We start from the raw sequence: 26,539 nt of genomic DNA on the forward strand, positions 1-26,539 counted from the left end.
CGTGAAATTTCAAAATTAAAGTAATCTAAAATGTCATATAGGCCACGGGCTGCATTCCTTTTTCAGATTCCATCCAGATTAGTTTAATAGACTCCACACACTGGTATGATCAAATGCATCGAACGCTTGGGCTGCAGAAAATATGAGATATATGAGATATGTGGCTTGAATAGGGCCTATATGATGCCCTATTCAAGCCACAACGTCCAGCCTAATTACAAAATAACTAACTGAATGTATCTCCATAAAAGACAGGACTAAACTTGTTCTAATAATAAATTGCTGAGGGCTCTCGTCCCACTGATCTATAAGTTTAAAATGCTTACTATGTACGTTCAATGTCTGCGGTTCAAATCCGGCTCCAGACCTTTGTTACATGTTTCCCCCCCCCATCTCTCTACTCACTTCCCGTTAGCTCTCTACTGCCTCCTACAGTATGCAATGCAGAAGAAATGCCAGGAAAACATTCAAAGTGCTGCACAAAAGAAGGACAAGCTTCAGCTACAATTATCGGATTAGTCAATACCCCTAACCTATTACAGTTTCAACATGACAAATTCCTTCTTAAGTCGTCTGTGATTCAGTGAGACTGAACTGCCGAGTCAGCGTCAGTGGCACCAACAGAAACTCAAATTTCCCAAACAAGACATGAGGACTGCAGAAACAACAGTGATGGGAAGACACAACACGACTCAAGGACAACCACGAGGAATACAACGCCACTATCAAAACAAAGCAGTGATATCAAAGACTGCTTTTGTCTAACAGCGAGGCAAAAAATAGTTTCCTCAGTTGAAAAGTGAAGAAGAACAGAAGCAAAGGAGGAATAAAGGCGGGAGGGAGGAGATAGAAAGAGGCGCAAAGAGAAAAGAAGAGTGAGAGAATGTGAGTGGAGAGCAGAGACAGTGTGTCTTCAGTCAGCAGACGGACCAGCGATGACTCATAGCGCTCAGCGCCACACACAGAGACGCAGCTGACTCCACGCCACTGGCTGTCCGGGCGACTAGCCACCGTCTGCTGTGACCGAGGGCTGTAGGTCTGATCACCAGCGGACCGACACAGAAACAAACACGACTCAAACATTCTCACGCTTCATCAAACTCCTGCGCCAACAAACTGCTTCTGCCCATCGCAATCAAGATGATTTTTGTGACTATTTATTATCTGTCTAAAACTATATTTATTTATTTATTTATACTAAACTATTCATGAATGAGTATTCACAAGATTGTAAAGATGTGTGTATTACATTAACTCCCAGCATCCTCCTGCCTGCACCACACCTGCTGACTGTGTACACCAGAGGAGAGATGCCTTGATTTCACTAGAAGAGCCCCTGTGATTACTCTGAGCAGCATCGGGAATTAATTAACAATATATATATTTCACGCCTTTTCCCTGATGGTCTGAATAAGTCATTAAATTTGCCGCCTTTTTACGTCACTAAAAGGGTCTGAAAAGTCACTTAATCTATGGTCATTTTGATGTATCGCATTAGAAAACGATGCGGAGACGTCTTGCCGAATTCATTTTGACATAAAGAGCATTTAGTGACGGAGCAATGACTGAACAAACAACAAGTTCACAAATGATCAGAGAAAGAAACCACTGAATGGAAAGCGGATTCTGATTAGTTGCATTTAGCGGTTGGAAAAACAAAACGTTTATCCGCTCATTAATTCTGGGTGAGGTGTCACCAGCACGTTAACACAGCCTGGCAGCCTGACTGCTACATGTTGAGGCACAGATGACTGATGGTGATGGGGACACGGGGGAGTTTTTACAAAACAATGTTTTTCGACTTGATTAAGTAACAGAAACTATGACCAATAACTTAAGAACTACATATTCCATATAAAGCAAAGCCATGTAATGTATTGCCAGATCAGCAATGGGCTTCTACTACACATTAATGGATACACTTAGCTCATGCCCATCATCAACACCTCTATTACACAGCGTGTGTGTGAGTCCGTGTTATATACTCAGCACATGGCCGGCCCGGTGGAGCGTCGGTGTGGCATTTCACCCTCTCCTCCCTGACCACCAAAAACAAAGCAGACCTGCAACAGCTCAGCATGCTAATCAGCCCACTCAGCTGGAGCTGTTCTTCTGCAACTACTGGAAAAACAAAAGGGTGCACCATCGGATTTTGATCCAAGGATGTTTGCTTATAGTGCTTTCCATTTCTTTTACCTGAACTAATGTTCATTGACTGCAGCTCTGACACACTATTCACAGTAAATCCTGTGTGACAGCAGTCGTGTGAGGCGAACTCCTGGCAGGCTTGTCTGCCAGACTATCATACATAAGGTCAGAGGTCAACGTAGGTCGTGTCCCAGGAGCTTGGCTCAGACTACAGGAGTAGGGTTTCTGCATGTAAATTTAACCATTTGATGCACTTTGGGAGGAAAGTTAGAAACCTAGACCTACAAACAATTTGGTGCTCAAGCAAAACATGATAAATTTGAAAGTGACCGTTGCTCAGAGGTAGAGCGAGTCATGCTCCAGCTGGAAGACCGGTGGTTTGATTCCTGGCTCCTACAGTCGGAATGACGAGCGGCAAGATACTGAACCCAAAATGTCCCCCGCTGTGCCATCGGCGTATGAATGTGTATGTAGACTGAATGTAGTATAAAGCGCCTTGAGTGGTCGAAAAAAGACCAGAAAAGTGCTAAAGAAGTGCAGATCCGTTTACCATATGAAAGCAAAAAAGGCACTCATGCAGAATGGTTAACAAGCCGGGCTCCGTGTTTCAAGGCGCGTCAGGTCATATTGGGAGCCCCGTTCCTCCCTGCAGGGAGAGGGGGTGAAGCGAGTACTAAGGAAGTGGCGGGGTCAAGGTGAGGGTTGTGTAAAGCTCACGATCAAATCCCTGACCCACCTTCAACCCGGGCCTTTCCAAGACCACCTACTATATCCGCTATGGGAAACTGATCTCCCCGGGGAGGCTCCTCCCACACAGAGTAAAAATATATAGTCCATCACGAAACTGTGGAGGGCCGACCGAGAATGTAGCTCATTCATATAGAAATACTAGATTAGTCGTGGAAATGAGAATCAGTTTTCCTTTGTATTAAACTGAAAAGTAGTTGCAATGTGACTTTATTTGCTAGCATTGCGCCTCCTGCAATGTGACCATTGTGCAACGTCAATGGTGAAAGAACACATCGCGTAACCTGATACAGGAGTTTGAACATCCCAACACAATCAGGTTACATCATACAAATGAGGAAAACCTTCACAGATGTTCTTCGCTCTAAGCTCTAAAACATCACATACTACAGGATAGTATTGAGATTGTCATGCCAGAGGGAGCAGCACAGCACCTCATGCCATCTCATGGGGAAGCAGATGTAAACCAAGCAGGTGCAACACGTTGCTGTAGAGAAAAAAAGAAAAAGCAGAAGGCTGAACACGTCTGGATGAGAAAACGCTCTGCTTGTCTCTGGAGGTGAGACTTCAGCCGTCAGCTATAATATGTATCCCAGTAGTACTCTAGCTAACTTAAGCCTTAAGGGCTTGAATGTTTGCTGTTGCTTGGAAACACTCATTGGTCTCTCATTGGTTATTGTGGTTCTGCTTCAAGAACTGACATAATCATCTAGATTTTATCCCTAAATATCAAACGTGTTTGAAATTAATCAGGGCGGCCTCATTGAGTCTGCGAACCCATCATGTGACTAGAATATCATTTGTAGCAACCAAGGTCCCAGACCAGGTTTAAATCCTTAAGTCAGTAATAAAGTCTAGGTTTTGCAACATGCAATAATATTTCACTAATCCATATACTTTCTTATAAAAGTATACAGATTTCCTACGGGTATCCAGGTGAATATTTATGAATTAACAGCTCACCTTTTGTTAAGAGGGTGTATATACAGTATGTCTGCTGTTCTTTTGGGAGTGGGTGGGAACATGAAGCCTGCATGACATTATAAGAAGCACATTATTGTCCCTTTCACCTGCTCTCATATCGTGGCGTCACGGAGGGCAGCATGGAAAACCTGCATGCTGAACTTTCCATTGTGATCCCAATCTCACGCTCACTCACCGTCTCGTCATCAATCCGTCTCTTGACATTTTGGAGCCCTTATTTGAACAGCGGCGCTCACTAACGGCGTGTCTGAGTCTCCTGCTGACAGCCGACCGGCGGCTCCACTGAAGGCCTGAGGCATCGACTACAGCACTAGTTGTTTATTCACTTCCTCTGATGGGAGTTTTCCGAGAGATTTCTGGTTTCCAGCAGGTGAACTTCCAATCACAACCGAGCTTCTCTAATGATTAAAAGAGAAGAGATTTCTGTTTTACATAATGACAGATAGTGACATGCACATCCGCTTTATTAACATTACCATTGACGCATGAAAACCTATTTACTCCTGACTGACTTTTTCTACTTTTAAAGCCTTTGAGCACCCTTTAAACATAAATTGACAAAACCTTTATTTAAATCCCACACACTTCTTATTTATTTTTTCCTTTTATATTTTATTGTATTATAATTGTATTAGATAGACTAGACAGCTTTGTCATGTCACTCATGAAGATATTTCCGATTAAGGAAAATTATAGTGTGTGTTCTAATTCGAAGTCAAGAAAGCAACTACTTTTTTTGAACACTTTTAACACGCAAGCAACTAAATTCAGTTTAAAGCTTGATCTATCTAGTTTCTGTCAGAATGATGAAGGCACACTTGCACAGCTTGTTTTCCCAGAAAGCTTGGCTTTAACTGCTACACAGTTCAGCCAACACATGGCCCCAGGAGGGGAACAGGTGAGAGAAAATAGAGCACGTCAGTGTTTTTAATTAGCACACCTGTCTTTCAACCCAAGCAAAACAGCCACAAATGTGCACGGACACACATGATCACACGCAGTTCAATTTAGCAAAGCCACTTTCCTTTTAAGCATTCAAAGCCGTCTTCCATACGCTGCAAATTCATCCACCCAGAGGAGTCATTAAATCCAGCTTTTAGTATTGAATCCCTCTTTCTTAACGTGATCCCTGCCAATGATAGCATTTGTTTTAAATACAACTCAACTGGACTGGAAGGAAAATCACTTAACTGGAGCTCTACTGCAAAGTATGAAATCAATGCCAGAGGCACAGAAACTTACTGTGCTCCTGCCTAAAGCAGCTTCATTTCGTTTGAGATAACTCGGTCTCATCTCTCTCGTGTTTCAAACGATGCCATATCATTTGAGAACATTCTTGAACCATAGTTGAGGTCGTTGTTTGAAAACTAAGAACTCTAAGCACATGTTTGTTGAGCTGAATGTGACCGATTCGCCCTCCGCACCAATGGCATCTACATTTGGTGTCGGGCTGTGAAGTCACATACCACACACTTCTCACACTCCTGCCACACTGACCCGCCCAAACACTGTATAAGAATGCATCAGTGTGTGTACGTAGTTACAGTTTTAGAGGAGGGAGAGATAAACTAAATGTTTTCACATCGCCAGCAACAATAGGCCGAACAACAGACACCAAGATTCCACATTCCACCACTGATCAGAAAAACATTCAGCTGGTATTAAACTATGATTTCAAGCAACTCTATCATATCAGCACAAAATATGGAAAAAGAGTTTGACCATTGCGTTAACATGCCAACATGCTCTGAACCAGTTCAACAGCAGAGTTGTACCCTGTCTGTATGGCCAGACAACCTTTAACTTGCATTCTCTCTGCCGGCCATCAGGGGCCAGAAAGAAGCCTGATTACATGGAGGTCTATGATAAAATGAGCCTACTTCTCACTTGATTTATTATCCCAGTAACTATAAACATGAGTTCATGGACTCAATCTCCAGTTTCTAGTCTTCTTCAATCCAGCATGATGTTCATTACGGTCCATTTAGAGTCAAATAGATGATAAAAGCAGGGCATTCTTTAGGGCGGAGCTACCTTGTGATTGATAGGTCGCTACCACAGCCTAGCTGCCACGGCCTAGCTACCACAGCCTAGCTGCCATCACAAATTTAAAAATAGGCTACATCAGTAGCCTGTGCCGACGCTGTTGCGGCAACAAATCCGACTTATAATGCATTAGTAATAAGAAATGGCACATTGTAGGGCTGCACAAAAAATCGTTAAAAAATTGCGATCTCGATTCACACATACACACGTGATCTCATTTCTACACACAGCGATTCTGAAGCATTTGATATCTCGAGCTGCATCACAAATGCTCCTATTTCCTCCCGGATTTTTTGAAGCGCCCCCAAAACGCAGCAGTGCCGCTGCCTCCTCCCTCAACCTATGGTAAAGCGTCTTGACATCACCTCGTGCCCAAAAAAGGTTTGCATTCGTAGGTGTGGAGGTGGCCCCGATAAGCACTGTACAACATGAGGGATTTCGGAAGATGATAAACACTCACAACAAACGGTACAAGATGCCCTCCCGCAACTACTTTTCAAACATTGCGCTTCCCGACATGTACAATAAGCAGCGGGCAGTGGTCGAGGCAGAATTGCGGGAAATCGATCATTTTTCCGCTACGTCCAGTCGGACCACGGAGCCGTATTTGAGCCTGACAGTGATTTCACTATCAGCCGCATGTCTCAATTTTATTTTACTTTTGTAAAAATGATTTATCTTCCAATGATAGAACTACTACTATGCCTCTGCCGAAGCAATGTTTTTTTGTTTTGTTAAAGTTCATCAGTGCAATAAACATGTTGTGGAAAAAAATTGTGCGAGAGAATCGTGATCTCAATTCTAAGTAAAAAAATTGTGATTCACATTTTTTCCAGAATCGTGCAGCCCTAGCACATTGTGATTACCATCATCTTATGTTTCTTTATAAATAGACTAACGAAGCTACTAGCGTTTGGACGAATACATCGGCTATCAGTGATTGGCTGAAAACACTGCCAAATGTTTTACACATTTTGGGTGCCCCACACACCAACAAGCCAACATGTGTCTCTCAGTGTCGTGATGCACCAGTGGATAGTGGATGCTGAGTAAAGTGTGTAAGGTTAAAATCCGTACATCCTTCAGCTGGTTGGCTTAACGACAAACAATTTTGTTTTGTTTACTCCTGTCCATCATAATAGTGCAAAAAAAATGAATAATAAACCCATATTACTTGCAACTATACCTTTGTTTCCACAGAGGCCTTTAATACAAGCTTAAATGTAGTTTGGAAGATATGAATGAATGAATGAGACCCTGATGATTGACAGTAGCAGCTCCTCGACTTAAAAAGAGGAAAACCTGCTGAGTTTACAGTTCAAATACAGCAACACAGAGCTGTAAATGTGTGTTTTAGTGGGGCAAGTCCCACAGATGTCTTCACCTGTCACCATCATTTCTTTTGTGTTGAGCCACCCTGCAGGGAAGTGTCATACCAAGCACTATCTAAACCAACAGTGTATCCCTGCAGACATTGTATTAATGAGAGCAAATACAAGTAAGGATCTTGTATTAATCTGTATTAAGATGGCTCAACTGTATTTTAAAAAGCTAGTTACACCCTTTTTTTTTTTACTGGTCCATCTGGTTTTGTTACCGTTCAAGGTATCAATATGTCACAACACAACTGACTCAGAGGCAAATTTCTGCAGAGTGCATTAATTGGCGAACAGAAAGCAGACCGCCAGGATGGGGCCTAAATTTCCGATCTGAGACCAAAGGGGATTCGAGGAGCCGTGCTTTGCTTCAGAGCTATTGTTAACTGTCCGACGTCTGTATATCCACCACAGCGAGCAAACAACTGGAGGAACAGCGACAAAAACAGGAGGGCCCTGGGCCAGCAGCTTTAAATTGCGACTCTACAGCCATAGGATCATCTGGTTTTGTTTGCATTTTGTGCTGCAGGCTACTGGACTAGTGTGAAACAATAGGACGAAAGGAGGAAGTGAAGATTCCTGCATTCCTGGACCACAGCTGCCCAGCTGTGCCACACACACACACACACGTCTAGCCAGTGGAAATCGTTACAGTCACCACATGTATTGCCGTTAAGTACATTAGTCTCCTATTAAATAGAGTGTGAAGGCCAGAAAGCCACTTCGTTTAGCATCTGAACTAGAAATTCTTCCAAAAGTACTGTTTTATCGTGTTACTTTTATTTGTTTTGGTCACATGCCCAGAATAACTATGTTAGCTTTGGGATAGTTGACTTACTGTGCTGGCAAACTCCCTCAAAAACTGCTTAAAAAAAAGGAAAAAGAAGTGTGCAGGTATAAACAAAGACTGGTAGCATTGTTTGGCCCTGACATGCAAGTCCAAAAATACCCAGATGGTTGGCATGTTTCTAGAGCACAGGCTGCCACTGAAATTGATTTGTCATTAACTGATCTCTTTCCCCACTGAAGGCCGTTGCCAGCCTCTACTTCCTCAATCCGAAGCCACTGTCACCTTGAGAAAACGGGCCAGTCACCCTGTTTAAACAACAGAAGTTACATCAGATCCTGTGTATTGGTAAATACTGAATACTAAAACCTCTGAGGAAGCACAGAGGGAGAGGGCAGCTATGAGAACAGGTTTTCATGGCTACAGAGCCTCTAGATATTAAGCAGATGCATTTATTGAAGCTATTTGGAAGCAGCCTGTAGCTTGCAAAAGGAGAGCGCTTTCTCGTCTCAACGAGGCCCCCACAGAGCAGCAAATCAATGCAAATAGATCAGATAGGGGGTCCACAGAGCTACTGCAGTGGGTCCCCAAAGTTATTTTAATCCAAACGTTTTTTCTTCCGATTAAAATGTCCAAAAATACACATTAACATGAACACAACCTATAATAAGCAAATATTTGAACTTTGATCATAGCACTGTTGTACTTAAGGTATCCTTGCTGTACAGCTACTACTTTACTCAGAAGAGGACCTAACACTTGTTTCCATTTCTTAGCTCTTACTTTATCAGCAATGATATGTTGTGGTTTCTTTCTTTCGACAAATGTACTTATTGTAAGTCGCTTTGGACAAAAGCGTCTGCTAAATGCCCTAAATTTTCATGTAAATATAAATCGCCCAATTTTTTAAATGTTATTGGGTAAGGGTTGTGAAATTGTGATGTAGAAATGCTAATATATAATAATAATAATAATAATAATAATAATAATAATAATAATAATAATAATAATAACAATAATAATAAGAGTAATTTCTGTAAATATATGAATATGTCAACAATTATTTTAATGGCTTATTATGGTATACAAACATCATTACAACATACCTTTATACATGGCACTACAAGCTGCACTACACATTATTATTGGCCTGGTGCAACATGATTGTATATGATACGTAATAGGGGGTCCCTCCATTGTATTATTATCAGCCAAGGGGGCCTCGGCCTGAAAAAAGTTAAAGACCTCTGAAATAATCCATTTAAAACCAGTGAGCGAATTGGCCTTTTACAGAACACATGGCTCATTCTCTTCTCCAGTTTGTTTGGTTTTCTTTGGTTCCAAGCATCACACACCAGTCACATCGGTAAACAGGAGTATGTTGGTGGGTCCTGCGTCATCTTGTAGGAATTCTCAGTGTGGATGAAAACTGTGGCGTTCCACTGGTATTTCAAGCCACAAACTAATGCAGGTTTAAAAATCGGAAATCCCTGTGGTCACCTCCAATATGAGGGAAATTGGGCGGCACATAGCTAATGATTTGTGTTTAGGAACGGTGATCATGACTCGTTGGTATTGTTTACACAGGACTCCACTATGACAAATATTTCAGAAATCACACACAATCCTAAATGCTGTAACCCCCCCCCCCCCCCCCACAAGGTATTTTACTCCCTAGGCAGGACTCGACAATAACAGATGCAATTGGCAGCCACTTTGAAAAATTAGCAACCAATTATTGGCTTTTGGTTGCCATCAGTAGCACCGTTTTTAACACTTAAAAAAATTGGGGACAGCACACAGCAAAATATGCAACCGAATTGTGCGAGAGACAAAAGATGCACAAGCAACGGGTGACTTGGATAAATTTATGAAATATATTTATTGATGATCATACATCATAAGGTCTCCCTGCATGAATAAAAGCATAAAAACATTTTAAAAATGCATTTCTGTATCCTTTATTTTAAAATCAGGCTCTATTTTTCCACTGCGAGCTAGACAGCGTTTTCAAGTCACTAGTGACGATATTTATGATTATCCCGATAATGCAAATACACAACGATCAACTTACTGAGTGTTTTTTTTATTATTGTGATCTGTGGTACAAATCAGATATCGTCCCATCACACACGCAATGAACATGGAAATAACGGAATCTCTCTGCGATCGCGTGGTCAGGAGGCCAGGCTCCTTATCAGCCAATCATCCTCCTCCACTTTCTAAAGAGGCTACGGACAGAGGAGAAAACAAGCTAGCTAGAGTTGACACTTTGTTTCCTGCTCAAACATTCCTAGCCACAGCTTTACACAGAGCGGTAGAACCAAATATAGGCATCAATGGGGTTTACCAAGGGCCCTGGTGCTGTGAAGGACACCCTTTAATCCAGAGCTTTCAGGTTTGATCGACCAAGTATCCGACAAACCCCCTGCTGTTACCAACTACACCAGATAGATTGTAGTACTCCGTATGCATCAACTTTATGAATGGCTGCATCAACCGTTCTTCAACCATAATTGAAGAATACTTCATTATAATCCTGTCACCATAATGTAAAACAGAGGACATACTGTATTATGACAATTGTTTTTCTATAATTTATTATATTAGCTGTACATGGTTTTTGACAGGTCTCAAGCCAGTTAGTGCCCATCGGAATGTGTGTCTGCAACAAGGCAAGATACTGAATTTAAATTAGCAACAGACTAGATTAGCTGCAGAAGTTAGGGATGCAATATGGAAAAAAAACACACACACACACACACAAAATAACGACAGCAAGCAGGTGTTTTAAGATGTACTTTTGGAATTAGTGGTAGCTATGCATTAAACAAGACTGCGGTTCACGCCTAAAGTCTTTAGCATACATCAGCGAGTCTCATTACTGTGTTTAATGAACACTCAGTCTGCCAAAAGCCTCTCCCTCACACAGCAGTGAAATTAAACGCCTCAACAGAGTGACTGCAAAACAAACAACTACATAGCTAAAAGCTAGGATTGTATAACCTGACTGATATGCTATTTGAGTAAGTAAGTAAGAGTAAGTGTGCAAATCAACCAGTCAGAAACATGTAACATAATGTCTTCAATCCCATCAACAATCATTAACTTATCATAGTTTATGGTATTTTTTTAAATCAGATATGGTGTGGATATGGTATCGACACTGGAATCTTTAGTTACTCTATGGTGCTCAGCTGTGGAAAACTATCCTGCACATCCATGCAGTGATATTATAAACGCTGCATTCTGTGTTTGATGCTTTCTACTAAACTGTGTTGTACGATTAGGAATGCTGCTATACTGTGTAGCATATAACACGCGTGGTGATCCCCAATATGAGTGTGACTGGTTGGGTTGTACTTCAGGAACTGCCTTCTCCAGGGGATGCAGGCTGCTGCCAGCACAGGGCCTTGGTAAAGTGTAGAGTAACTACAACACGGCATAAATCAGTCAGGCTACATAGGAATTAACCTCCCAGTTCCGTAATAACGATGACTGTGGTGTTATAACGTGAATAACAACAAAACGAGGTGTTGAAATCACGGTTGTTGTTGTAGCTTGCTCAGCCCTGAGCGATTTAGCCAGACTGGATTCCCAGGCAGCTGTCAGTCTCTATCAGGGCAAAACGGAGACAGTTTCAACTTATTCACCAAAGCTCTGTCAACATTATTATATATGGTGAACCCGTGTTGTCTCAGCTTCAGCTTGTGTTCCCGCATGAGTGACAAATCAACCGCCTCTTGTCATTTTGTCACAATGTTCCCACGAAAACAGCGAAAAGCCTGGTTAGTTTCTTGGTGCTATCAGGTAAGCTAGCTGCGCCCGTTCTCGGACAGCTAGTGGCTAGCTAACGTGTTTTCTCGGACACGTCGTTTAATATTAACGGCAACACCGCAATATTTAGAGTATTACCAGGGTTTATGGCGTAAACACGCGTCTCCGTAGCATACGTTTATTATCTGTGACGACCAACACCGGAGTGTAACGTGAATATGATTTCTGCTCGACAGATTTAACGTTAACCTAGCTCCGACTGGAGGTTGAGCTACATTAAACGTTAGCATTATTCGTCGTTGTTTATGATTTCTCAGTAACTGAGCATTGTAGCTAGCAATTAGCATTTATTGAACGTTAACCCGAATGACCATAACGTCGGCAAATCGTCTGGGGGAAAGGCCAAGACAATAAGTCACAATAAAACACCACCCCGGCTAACGTTATGTGTCCGACAACGGAATCGGGGTGCACGAGTAGCAGATCAAATATTGCTTCAGTACACATCGACGGGGAATGAGGTTTCAGAAACAAGCTAGCGATGGCTACATGGTTTGTTTTCTGCTGTTATGACAACACTGGAGGGCTACGAAGGCAAGCTGTGCCTGTCTATCCACCGCCTGTCCGATAATGGATCTCCGTGGCTGCTACCGTCACTGCAGTTTACCTTGTACACATCTCCGTATGTGCCGCTTCCTATCCGCTGGATCAGCTCGAAATCCTCCTGCGGATTCCGCCGGGACAGGTCGACACTGGAGTTCATCATTTCCACGGCCGGTTACGGCGCCGATCGCGCACGTTTGACGAACCCTCAACAATGTATGGAAACAGATATTTTAAGAAAAACATACGGCGTCAGAAAATCCCAGCCCGAATCTCCTGTAGCTCCAACATGGCTTCCACTGCGCATTGAGCATGCGCAATGGACATTATGGCGTACCCTCTCCGTGGGGACTGAGCAGGGAGATGGAGCAGCTGAATGTAAGATTACGATTGGTTTCAAGGGAAAGGGGGCTTGATAACAATAGAGTAAACTGTAAATATACAGATACAAAAATACAAATACATCATTGTGCAGAAAAGTACACCTGGTTAAACGCATATTGATTTTACTCCAGCCCTGTTGGAGCCATACCATGGAGTCGTTTTATAATCTGCACAGGCAGCATAAATACAGTAAGTTTACATCTAATGAGGGAATGAATGAAAACACTAAGCCCTGCATGGCCTTGTCTGGCCCCCTCATAGAAAACTGGGCTAAGCAGGGCTAAACAGCAGCAGATGGCAACATTGTAGTGAATCGGTTGATGGGCGCCGTGTTATAGGCAGAACCAAAGTCCCCTGACAGAAAACTTTACAGTTGGTATTCTAGTCCCCTTACAGGACGAGAGAGTGAGAGTGACAATGAGCTGACACCAAAAAACGTTGTCTGTGTAGCAACAGCCTGCTATTGCTTATTCTACTGTGTGCCAGAGCTCCAAAAACCATTAAAATCACACCGTGAGCTGCACAGTTGCACCGACGAACTGGATTGGTTTTCATGGAAATATAAATAGCAGAATAACACTCAGATACCCGGCTCCTCCAGTCCACATGTCGAAGTGTCCTTGAGTCTTAGATTAGATCCAGATGAGCCGGTAGCACCTTGTGTGGCGGCCTCTGCCATCAGCATATGAATGTGTGTGTGAATGTGTGAATGTTGGCATGCAGTGTAAAGTGCTTTGAATGGTCGGAAAACTGGAAAAGCGCTACATAAATGCAGGTCCAATAACCATTTAACACAGAAAAATCCTTTTAAAGCACAAATCAAGAACAACACGTATTTCTTTTTATTTTTTGAAGTCTGAGGAAGAGCCTGGAGCCTCGGCGTCTTGCTCTATCTTGTTTTAATTCTGTTCATGCTTCCTTGATCCAGTACCAATCTTCCCAGACACTGGATGTGTGAGAGACGTTAAAGTCCCCACTATAAGTGTGGCATTTCAACGTAACTACTTGTTTTTCACGACAAGTAAAGTAAGAAAGTACTTTGAAATGGAACTTCAAGTGTCGATCTTGACATATTTATGGATGAGTCCATCTATTGCACCCAAGCTGACTCTATGAGTCGCCTGGTGCTTCAGGCAGCGTAGAGGGGCAGGCAGACTGTGTTGTAGCCCAGACTGAGGTCCGGTGTCTTGCTTTGTGGAAGGCAGAGAAGGAGATGGGCGGTCTTGTGTCCCAGTTTGAGGCTTCGTTTCCTGGTTCGATGGCGGTCCAGTGTCTTTCTGTGCCACAAGTTTTTTCAGGAGACAGGATAACTGAGGACTCAGAAGGAGGACCAGGGTCCCACCAGTACGGAGGACTCTAGACACACAGACATGGAGGAATTTCCACCATATCAGAAACTGTCCGACTACTGAGAACAACACTGTAATTCAATGCTTTGATCCTGTCACATTTGTGTCACTGTTTGAGAAGCTGTGCACATGCTTCTCAAACAGTATAACCCTCGAACCAGTACAGTCAGTAAACCACCAGGCTCTTATGACATCCATCATCAGTGTAACTGCATTGTTAATGTAGTTCATGTGTCTATTGTAGCTGTCATTACACTGCAGTTACAGTAGCACATATATAGAAATGTATATTAATACGCACTGTAACTTTAAGTAAATTAATCACAGTTATATGTCTTCCTTCCAATTTTTTTGGACAGAAAATATTTTTGTGTAAAAAAATCAAAAGGTAAGTCAAAAATAATATATAAATAAATATCAGGACAAAATGTAAAATGATCTACATTTAATACAGTCTGGGATCTATTCAGATATGCAACTTGACTCATCGTCTCTGAGTTCACACAAAAGAAAACCCCATTTTCTGATCCTCTGAATGATTCTAAAAGAAGGAAAAGAGACACAAACCTCTCCATCTCACTGACGATGAGTGGCAGGTTGGCAGCCATGTTTGTCTTGGTGTCAAACTTCCTGCCAAATGGCAGGTCACAGACTACAGCATCAACACTTGCGCTGGGCACAGGCAGCCCTGCACACACAGAGGAGGAGAGGTCAGCCAAGAGGTCAATTAATACATGACAGCAGGGTTCGCTCGCTGATTCCCATCCAAAACACGCAGCTCTGGATCCACACAACGTAATAAAAGCCATTTATAAAAGCTAGCTATGGATGAAGTAAGACGCATCCTTTAGGATTCAGTTTGTCTAAGAGGTTAATGACACCATGTGGCACATTGACACACACTGCTGACCGTGCTTCCAAAGTGTAGTTTCAGCTATCTTTATGTTTATGTTTTCCAAAATGTCCTCTTATTCAGTATGTTTTTAAATTTACCTTTATTTCATATTGTTAAGTTATGTGTGAAATAGTGAAAACACATGGCAGGTTTAATAAAAGTCCTGAACATGGTTTACATATGACGATCAGAGAAATGGGAATGTAACATGTCTGTTTGTTTGTGGGATCAATAATTTAAAAGATGCAGGGTTATTGTTAGCATCTATTGTCATAATGCTGTAGTTCTGGCCTTTGACCTTTTGATCATTTACTATGGTATACACAGCTTTACTGTACGACTCCTACCCAGAAACTGATTTGACTGAGGCGCCGTCTGCAGGCCTCCCTGGATATGAATAAGGATGGGATGACATAGGATCTCATCACGGATCACATGGTGAATTTCCGTTATTGGGATAATCCTGAATATCATCACAAATGACTTGAAAGAGGTATAAAAAATCTAAAAATAGAGCCTGATTTAAAAAAAATACAGGATACATTTTTAATATTTATGCATTTCTTATTTAGGCAGCAAGACCTTATGATTTATTATCATTTCATTTAAGATTTGATTTTTTTTTTCTCTAAAAAGGACATTCACTTAAAAAACATAGATAGAATTCTTATCTGTGAAGTAAAGTGACTCCAGTATCTTGACTCCATTTAAGAGTTTAAGCACATTTTGATGATTATCGCGATGATGATATTGTCATTATTATTGATAACCGTGACATGAAATGTTCATATCGTCCCATAACAACATTAGCTTAGTGACAGAAATCTAAAAAGGTTTAAGGACAAACATTGAACATGATTCCAGTGATCCTTTTGTGCAGGTTTCTTACTCATGGAAGAAGCTTTCAGCAGGTGCATCCTGTTTCCCAGCTCTGCAAACTCGACGTTTTCATTGGCCTTCTGCAGCTGTCCATCATCGATGTCCACACCCAGGAAACAGACAGCCTGAAGCATTGAGGGCCATAGAGCAGATTGGAGGAGGAGGGTCACACTTTATATTTATTAAGAGCAAAAACTATTACTCATAAAACGTACACACTACATTGAAATATTTATTTTTTTAATCAAAAAGGTTTACATTCAGACCAGAGATAATTTGTCAAGTTAAAAGCAATCCATAGTAAAATGATTAAATCATGAAGAATACCAAAAGATTGCATCAGTGCATATCTGACCAATATGTTCTTCTTACTTTTAACGTTGATTCATGTGAATCAAACAACGACTGTATAAATGTACAGCCATGTGTTCCACGTTTGTTTGTTACATAGAAGTGAAATGATGGTCCGATCCCGAAAAAGTTCCTCCACTTAACAGATATACAGGAGGAGCAACGCACCTTGTGTTCCTGTGATGCTTCTATTAAGATGGTTCCTACTCCACACATTGGGTCCACCACACAGAAGCCCGGCTGGGAAACAGGAGATATCAATCAGGCTAACAGCTGGAACGTGGGGGGCAGCTTGAAGGCTCAGTCGTCACATTTAATAGAGTCAAAACCTGCACAGCAACAACTCTAAATGGCAGAAGATATCTACAACAGAGACATAAGGCACATTTAATAATGTCCTCTGGTTTCATATCATAAAGTCGTTTTTAGAAGTCATATATCAGGGTTAATAGTGATACATTTTTGTGACTTTGAGGCAAATTTGCATAACCATATATTCTCTGAAGGATAGACTTCCATGTCAAAATTCACCAAATTATATTTCAACTGAAATTAATGACAAGCTATGGGTGTCGGGGAACATGATCTGAAACGCTGACCTGTGTCATCACTTATCCTGTATTCAGGGTCACGGGTGGGCTGGAGCCAAACCCAGCTGACACTGGACTGGTAACCAGTCTATCACAGGGCCGACATGTAGAGACAGACAGGTAACCAGTCTATCACAGGGCTGACATGTAGAGACAGACAGGTAACCAGTCTATCACAGGGAGACATGTAGAGACAGACAGGTAACCAGTCTATCACAGGGCCGACATGTAGAGACAGACAGGTAACCAGTCTATCACAGGGCTGACATGTAGAGACAGACAGGTAACCAGTCTATCACAGGGCTGACATGTAGAGACAGACAGGTAACCAGTCTATCACAGGGCTGACATGTAGAGACAGACAGGTAACCAGTCTATTACAGGGCTGACATGTAGAGACAGACAGGTAACCAGTCTATCACAGGGCCGACATGTAGAGACAGACAGGTAACCAGTCTATCACAGGGAGACATGTAGAGACAGACAGGTAACCAGTCTATCATAGGGCCGACATGTAGAGACAGACAGGTAACCAGTCTATCACAGGGCCGACATGTAGAGACAGACAGGTAACCAGTCTATCACAGGGCTGACATGTAGAGACAGACAGGTAACCAGTCTATCACAGGGCTGACATGTAGAGACAGACAGGTAACCAGTCTATTACAGGGCTGACATGTAGAGACAGACAGGTAACCAGTCTATCACAGGGAGACATGTAGAGACAGACAGGTAACCAGTCTATCACAGGGCTGACATGTAGAGACAGACAGGTAACCAGTCTATCACAGGGAGACATGTAGAGACAGACAGGTAACCAGTCTATCACAGGGAGACATGTAGAGACAGACAGGTAACCAGTCTATCACAGGGAGACATGTAGAGACAGACAGGTCCATCCTGCATGTCTTTGGACTGTGGGAGGAAGCCGGAGAACCCGGAGAGAACCCACGCTTACACGGGGAGAACATGCAAACTCCACACAGAAGGAACCCGAACCCAACCCAGGAATCAAACCCGGGACCCTCTCGCTGTGAGGCGACAGTGTAACCCACTACACCACCGTGCAGCCCTAAATGTATATAATATAACATTAGCAGTAATTAATATCCTACAAAGTAGGAGGAATCTATGCAGTAAGCTAACAAATTCATTTTGGTCTCTAGTCCTAAAAACACATTTTAAAGGTAAGAATGATATCTAGTGAGATTTTGGTTTGGTGAGGTTGTTGCCGGGCAGCTGGAAACATGAACATGACGTTACCCCACATGGATGAGAATATAATTTTTTCAGTTGATCCTAAATTATCCACATTTAATCCTGCAAGTATTTGTGAAGCACATTTCCATGACTTTTCCAAAAAACCTTCTGGGTTTCATTTTTTTTTCCCTAAAACATCTCCAGGCCTGGAAATTGCCATTTTCAAATTCTATGACTTGCTCATGACTGTCCCCTGATAAATGTACCAACTATAAATAAAGTCTAGAGCTGCAGGCACCGGGAGCCAGTGTGTGTTGGTACCTGTATCTGAGCCAGCGAGGCCATAGCCCAGGCTACCGTAGACCTCAGTCCTGTGGTCCTAATGTAGCTCCGGTTAGCCAGAGGTAACCTGATGGAAAGAGACACGAGGCCCAGAACTTATCACATGAATTAAAGCTGCAACGTGAAATATGCATAAGTCTAAATCCAACATATTGGGTTGTCATAATGGGTTCCTGCAGTGTGTTTTATGGTGAACAAGATCCACCTCACCATCTCCAATAACATCATAAAAAATAATATACTTTTATCAAATTCAACATCAATCTTGAGAGAATTAAGCATTGAATAATAACGTTAGTGATCACATGATAAGATCTCATCAGGATCTGTTTACTTGATTTTAACATCCATTCGAAAACAAGGAGGATCCTTCATATTGGATTTGTAACTTCCTTTACTGTACCTAAACATGAAAATATGAATAAATATATTATATCTACAGCAACAAATAAAAATGATGAAAAGCTAAATGTGCAGTAGAGAAAGCACATTTAGAAACGCTGAGAAAGTTTATTGTTACTCCAGACTGGCTTTCTATATAGTCTTCACTCATTTATAATAAGTGTTAAATGTAGAAAAAGAGTTTCTATCAATCACCTGGTGAGTGGGAATCCTAGCAGGCAGTGGTCGTCACTCAGATTGACGTTTACCTGCAGAAACACAACAAGCAGCTAATGATGTCACAGTTTAAAGTCAAGAGTCTCTGCACAGCAAAGAGGAAGTACTTACTTAAAATATAGAGAAGCAGAACGTTGGATTTTTAATTGTCGAGGCACAAATTAACACATTTGTTTGAACAACCTACCTCCAGCTGTGGATTCTTCAGGTCAACCTTCCAGCCCAACAGTCTGCTCAGACCTGCTCCAATCACTTTGCTCACCTCCTATATTAGATACAACACGCAAACACACGCTATTCCTCTGAACACAACATGCTCTTATTTGTGTTTTCCTGATTATCAATCTATAACACCTGCCAGAGACATTATTCTTCACACTTTATGTGCGTTTTATCTTCTACTACCTGAGTGCTGAAGTATCGGCACAGAGATCCGGTACACTTGCAGCTGATCCTGAAAGAGATTGGAGGAGAAGGATCTGGTTTGGTCCTGCTGGGTTGCAGTTGTGTCTCATCTGTTCCTCCACCAGGCTTCACTTTATTATGGAACAAACACAACGGAGCAGAAAGGAAAGCAGCAAATCAACTAAATCAGAAACAGAAATGAAAAGCTGCAAACTATTAATGACAACTGTTGAGTTAAAAGTGAAAAAAAAGAAAGAATTCATCTTATTACCATGTTCCACAGGAAAGTCTCCCGCCCCGCCCCCTCTCTCCACATAGTGGTCTGGTGTTGCATGGACACAAACCGATCCTCTGCCAAACAAATCTGGTTCTAATATTCCTTCTTTTCCATTTTGTCTGCAGCTGCTAACCTCCATAACCGCCCTCCTCCCCTCTTCATCATCTTCTTCACACAGTCTCTTTCTCTCTCTCTCAGACGTCGTCCATTTCTCTGCGTCCTTGTCGCCACTACACTCCTTTTCTTCATCATCCCTCTTTCTCCTTTTCTCCAGTGTCTGAGCTGGTCTGCTCCTCTTCACCCCCCTTTGAACCGTCTCTCCCTTGGCCTCTTCACTCCCTCCCCCTCCCTCCCTCTTCCCTGTCACACCAGGAGCATGGTTTGCAGGGGTGACCGTCGTCCATCTGTCCGCCAGCTCCCCCTGCAGGCGGCTCCACGTCACTGCAGCACCGGCCCACTGATTGCTGTCACCCAACACTCTGGACTGCAGCACAGAGGCGGCTTTTGCTATGAACATTAGAGAGAAAAACGGTAATGAGGCATTTCATTTTTTCATTAGTGATGTGGAAGGATCATTAACTTGATGCCAATTTAATTAAAATTGTAAAACAGGTCATCCAAGGTGGTTTGAGCATCTAAATGTCCCATGACTGAAATAAATCAAAATAACTGCCAAGGTATTTCCATATTATTGTATTTAATGTTTCAGGCCGCTACCGTGGTTGATGTGAGCAGGCAGCCGTACGGGTGAGTCGTGTTTCAGCAAGAGGAAGAGTCTCTCTGCAGCCTTGAGCTCACTGACTCTGCTGATCCCTGCGGAGGAGCTGAACAACACTTTCCCTGGTATCTGACACACCTGCACACACACAGCAACGACAAAGAGCAGGACAGCGGTTCAAGAAAGGCCACTAATTCACCCCCATTTGATTAAATAATTCTTGTTAATTAAATAATTCCATAGATTAACTGTTACTAAAATTGAGAACTCATTTTGATTAAAGCTGCATTTCAGCTCATATAATCTCATATTCATTTTGTGCTGGAATATCAAAACACTGACATAAACTTGGATATTTTACTTTAATCAAAAGTAGCAATAAAGTGCAGTAAATCTATTTACTACATATCTGTTACATTCAGTTCATTTTGCAATTACTGCACCCGTCAATCAGAAACAGGCCTATATATTATTTTATTTGACATACTTTAGAACTTCTGCACTATGTTTTGCCTTGGAGTGTAATTTATTTTGACTTGCATAATTTTCTTTTCATAAGTGCAGAACAGCAATAATATTAATATAATCACATGCAATATTACTTTTTTCAACATCGTACAATATTACACTTCAACATCATTTTCAATCATGTGCAAAATAAAAGTGTTTCATTACTTTTTCAATATCATTGCCAAAGCTATCTTCTGTTTTAGTTGACTTATTCTACTAAATGTATCTTACTGGCATATGTACCGGTATATTGTTACTCTATTATTGTTTTCTGGCTATATTACTTTCCCTTCAACATTAATAACGTTATATTGTATCTTATCTCTTGTATTTAATGAGCATTAAATATGGAGGAGGGATATTGCAGCTTGTAAGTGGGGCTATTAGGTACCTGTATGTACAGCTGGGTACCCGCTGTATTGTATTCAGGGAGGACCAATAGTCTTATACATTAATAATAATGTATTTCTTTATTACAATTAGAAACGCAACAAGAAACTAAAGCACTGGAGTAGGAGTGTAGTGGAAGCAAATAAAGTACAAGAACCTCAAACGTTTAACTGTTGCTTGATTAAATATACTTTTATCTGGACTTAGGCTGACGTCTGACAACATATTTCAAATGGCTTTAAACACAAAGTCGTCGTTCACTCTTCTGTCTAACAAGTTCTCTGAAACTAACGTATCCCACGGAAACCGGAGGTTTGAACATCCGTTATTTTCCCTCTTCACTCGCGACGTTCATGACAAAGCAAACACCCACCTCTTCAGCTGCCAGCTTCCGCTTCACCTCGTCGATTAAGAACGGCTCCATCCCGTTACCGGCGGTGCAATAGTAGCGAGCCGACCTCCCGTCACGTCCCGGTTCACCCATCATGCTGTACAACGTGTTTGCTGTCAACAAACGCTCATATCTGCCGGTAGAAGTCCGCCGTGCCTCCTACTTGACTCCGAAAGCCGCCATGTTGGTTTGTTTACACCGGAAACGGAACTTCGTTTCGAGATTGCAGTGAGTAGTATTGGCCAGCAGGGGTCTCTCTTACACAGTGAAAGCCCTCCATGGAGTTTTGTCACTGTGTCAGAGAAACATGGATTTACAGACAACAGTCAACATAGTATGTATTTTAATGTGTCATATGTGTGTGTGTATGTTGGATGTGAGTGGACCATCTGAGTCCATAATAAAGATTTATATAGTAATCCGAACATGCGCCACAGCGTGGATATTAATAACGTGTGAGACAATATTATACATTTTTTTGTAATAATGGTGTGTTGATTCAACAACAAGCCTTCATTATGTAATTCATTTTAATACGTGAATTGAAGTGGAAGTTCTTATCAGTGCATGCTGATAAGAGCTCTCTCTCTCTCTCTCTCTCTCTCTCTCTCTCTCTCTCTCTCTCTCTCTCTCTCACACACACACACACACACACACACACACACACACACTGGTGCAGTGTTTTTTACCTGAAGGCAGCTCTGAACAGGTGTTCCTGCAAAGCTGTGAGGAAAGCTCTAATAAGAAATAAGTTCACACAATTCTCACTTTTTCTCCCTGTGTCCCGGACTCAGTTTCCTCCTCTGTGTCTTGAAAACTGTCTTTTCTCTTTCTCCTGCCCTGTCACACTCTCTGTAACACGTTTTAATCCCTCTCGTTTCGCTCTCTGACATTTTAATGACCCCAAACATATTTAATCCCCATACTTTAGTTGATGAAATGTTGCTTGTTGCCATAAACCCCTCAAACGCTGACAGGCTGGTGTAGGCAGTGTAATGCATACTCGAGACAATATGAAGAATTACAGTAGGCCTAAATAAATCTGTTTACTTAATAGCGAGCACATGTACTATTGCCTCAATGGGGCTTGACACCCACTAAATCAATGTGTCGTTTCTCTTTTTGTATGAATATTCAACAAAAACCCAGTAAATTCAAATACAGATTTGAGGAGAAAATGTGATCACAGGGATGCTTCTCTTTTGTCAGATCAAGTCAAGTCAAACTTTATTTGTATATTTGTACATTTATATACAAGCACAGTTGACCAAAGTGCTGAACAAGAATACACTGCAGACAAATACAAAGCAAACAGCAATAAGAACATAAAAAAACCCCCAACATAATAGGAATAAAAGAGCCAGGCTCAAATCAACCAAATGTTAACAAGAAGAGGTGCCTCCGCAGTGTTTCTGTATTCTGGGCAATTTAAGGCTTGGTCGTCACTGTTTTTTGGCCACCCGAGCATCTGATTGGTCGACCTCATGCTCTAACTGGAGTATAGAGATACAAGGTGGTGCCAGTCTATTTAAAACTTTAAAATAAAATCTTCAAAATCAATCCTGAAACAGACAGGAAGCCAGTGAATGGAGGCCAATACCGGTGATATGTGACCCCACTTTCTTGTTCGAAGATGAGCAGCTCATTTAGTAGGGGACTAATGGAAGACGATGAAGAGACGACAGCCACGTTGAAAGAATTACTGCCGTCTAACCGGGAGGTAATAAAAGAATGATCAACTCTCTCTTTTTGGGAGGGAGAGAGAGAGAGAGAGAGAGAGAGAGAGAGAGAGAGAGAGAGAGAGAGAGAGAGAGAGAGAGAGAGAGGCCTTTACAAATTTCATGGCAATCAATCAAATTTTGCTTAAAACAAAACAAGCGTCCACCTCATGGTGGTGCTAGAGGACAGTCAGCGGATCACTAATGTCATTAGGGTTCATCATCTGGAAACCACGAACTTCTGGCCAAATTTGTGTGCCTCGTACAGGTTGAGATATTTTACAGGATCACCTGCTAGAAGATGATAAGTGAAATCAGATCAAAGCCATAACAAATGTCACTAAGGCTGCAAGTGTAGGCCTTTCAAGAATTTCAGAGGTGATTTTTATATATTTTTTTACTTTAAATCACTCAGACTGTCATTCAACCGTCTGATAGAAGTGAAGTGATTTTTTTCTCCTTTGAAGCATGAAATAAAATAGATTTTCTTTTGTATTTGAGCTATTGTGAGTCACATAATTACCATCCAGCATCTCTCAGTCAGAGGCGCTGCAATCAAAATGCTTTACATACGACCATTACTGGGCTGCAGACAGAGGATTATTTCATTAAATTTGGTAAAGGATTCGTGGAACACAATCCAGTTTTCGCCTTTTCCCCCGTCAGTCTCATTCTCTGTAAAGTTCAGCCCATGTCTACTTTCACCAGCCCATAATAGAGGACTTATCCATGTAGAAAGCAGACATTAATACTCCTTTCATCAGCTGCCATGTGCAATAATTAGCCCCACAGCTGCTAAGTGAACACAACAGCTTCACAAAATGGATGCCGCTTGGCACACCAGTCCTGACGTGATGTATTACTTTACATTAAACTTGTTTTTATTCCCCTCCACAGCCCATAAATGATCAGGCGGAGGGAGGAGGGATGAAGAAGATGGAGGAGAGAAATGATGACGAGGGGAAAGAGGCAGAGAAAAGAGGAAACATGACTGGGCATAGAGGAGGGCAAAGAAAACCATTGTTTTGTTAATCATGTTGCATTAATTAGTGCAGCATCAGCTCTTTTGATAGGAACAATGATGTATAGATGCAGAATGCAGGATAAAAGTGCACATTTAAAGTTCTGGATGGTGATTTACACAAACAGATTCATAAAACCCTTTGATCTTAATTGTGAAAAAAACCCATTTGCTGGATGAAAGAGCACGTTACCCCTGAAACCTGAGGAAATCCAAGTGGTGCTTAAGTTATCTAAAAAAAAGCCACAAATGCATTTTGTATGCGTAACGACACAAAGGGAGGGCGATAACGGTTGAAACGGTCCAGTAATAGAAAAATAAATTCCTTTATATTTTTGTAACAAAATCCATTAATCTTTTCTTGCTGCAATAGAAAATAAGATTGAAAGTAAGATAGTTCCAACATCCATCGATCAATTAAATGAGACATTAGTGAAACTTTGGAGCAGTTTTAGCGTTAGCATAGCCTACCTCTGAAAGCATTTTAAAAGTTTGGGAGCTTTATCGTAGGCTCTCAGTTCTACCTGCCTTGTGGGGAGTTTAGGTACTTAACTTCTTGAAGGGTCGTTATTACAAGTGAAAATTTTTAGAGCTCTCCTGATGTGTTTTTGCTCTTTACCCTTTAGCCCACTAGATGGCGATAGCAGTGGTTGAGGATAGCTGTCGTTTTCAGAAACAAAGGTTGACACCTCGGCGTCGATAGCTCTAAAGTTGACCTTGCATTATGAAGCTAACTTTGTTAACAGCTTCACACCAGAATCCAGATGCATGTAGATTCAGTAAGGTTGCCGCCCCGCAGCTTGTGTACGTCAGATCCACCCATCGCTCCTCCATGGTCCAAATATGGTCACTTCCTTCAATGGTTGCAAAAATTCCAAGATGGCGACTGCAAACATGCCGACCACGAGGCTTCAAAACCGTAGTCCACAAACCAATGGGTGACATCACCATGACTACGCCCACTTCTTATAGTCTATTAGTCAAACAATACAAAGTACAATTTCCTACTGATTGATCCCTAAATACATCACAACAGATCCAAAACCTTAACGACATAAAAGGGATTTCTGATGTGGACACACACAGAGAGAGAGAGCAAACCTCCTTTGACTCCTTCGGTCCACTGCCTGAATCATCTCATTTCTAATTGAAAATTAAACTTGAGTTTCGAGTGGCATTATCTGGTAAATTAAATTCCACATACAATGCATTATGCATCAGATTCAGCAAGGTTTCAAGGGGGCTGTCGTTTAAAAGGCAGGCCTATTTTCTTGTGCTTTCCTTTCCCTCTCTTCTCTCTGCTCTCATCATCTCTCCCCTCCTCCCTACTTTCTTTCCGTTCACTCTCAGATGGAAACGAGACTTTCACAAAGCGGAGAAAATCAACCAAAGTGAGAGAGAGGGAGGGAGCAGGGAATTTTCCCCATGTGTGCAACCATGCTCATTTCGGAGTGCTGATGCGACATTTAAATATTTACTGCCCTCCGGAGAGTGTGAAGTGTGTCAACGAGGCCATGCATCCACGGAGACAGAGAGAGAGAGAGAGAGAGAGAGAGAGAGAGAGAGAGAGAGAAAGAGAGAGAGAGAGAGAGAGAGAGAGAGAGAGAGAGAGAGAGAGAGAGGGACACTCCCATCAGCAACTAGTAAATGCTGCATCAAACTGGCAGAAGCTAACAAAATCAATAATAACAGGACTAGTAGGGAAGATCAGGAGGATGGAGGGCAGACTGGAGAGAGAAAGAGACAGAGAGAGAGAGAGAGAGAGGGGGGGGGGGGTATGGAGAGACAGAAATGAGGAAAAGTGTGTGTGTGTGTGTGTGTGTGTGTGTGTGTGTGTGTGTGTGTGTGTGTGTGTGTGTGTGTGTGTGTGCACGTGTGTGTGTGTGTGTGTGTGTCTGTGTGTGTGTGTGTGTGTGTGTGTGTGTGTGTGTGTGTGTGTGTGTGTGTGTGTGTGCGTGCGCGTGTGTTGGTCCATGAGTGGGTTGTTTCCTGCCTGTTGTGTAAAGCTTCAACCTGTCATTGTCAAATTCACT

General features: G+C 41.9%; 2 protein-coding genes across 7 annotated transcripts in view; both read right to left on the bottom strand.

Moving 5' to 3' along the window:
• LOC311020649 (mitogen-activated protein kinase kinase kinase kinase 3-like) overlaps positions 1-12,756 on the bottom strand; it is a gene marked incomplete at its 3' end in the record, with an annotated part of 49,655 nt that extends 36,899 nt beyond the window's left edge. For all 6 annotated transcript variants that reach the window (XM_084020829.1, XM_084020827.1, XM_084020826.1 and 3 more), the window contains exon 1: positions 12,533-12,756. In XM_084020829.1, coding sequence (XP_083876955.1) covers positions 12,533-12,631 — 99 coding nt within the window. In that variant the 5' untranslated portion in view covers positions 12,632-12,756. The remainder of the gene's footprint in view (positions 1-12,532) is intronic.
• Positions 12,757-13,671: 915 nt separating this feature from the next.
• thumpd2 (THUMP domain containing 2) lies at positions 13,672-21,959 on the bottom strand. Its single transcript, XM_084021031.1, has 11 exons — positions 21,750-21,959; positions 20,476-20,614; positions 19,753-20,265; positions 19,482-19,612; positions 19,264-19,341; positions 19,056-19,108; positions 18,438-18,525; positions 16,495-16,566; positions 15,986-16,100; positions 14,769-14,889; positions 13,672-14,208 (listed from the first exon to the last, which is right to left on the bottom strand). The coding sequence occupies exons 1-11, from the start codon at positions 21,861-21,863 to the stop codon at positions 13,905-13,907; spliced, it is 1,728 nt and encodes a 575-aa protein (XP_083877157.1). The 5' UTR covers positions 21,864-21,959; the 3' UTR covers positions 13,672-13,904.
• Between the last annotated feature and the right edge of the window lie 4,580 nt (positions 21,960-26,539).

This window comes from Eutrigla gurnardus (assembly GCF_963514095.1).
Source record: "Eutrigla gurnardus genome assembly, chromosome: 11".
Lineage (NCBI taxonomy): Eukaryota > Metazoa > Chordata > Actinopteri > Perciformes > Triglidae > Eutrigla > Eutrigla gurnardus.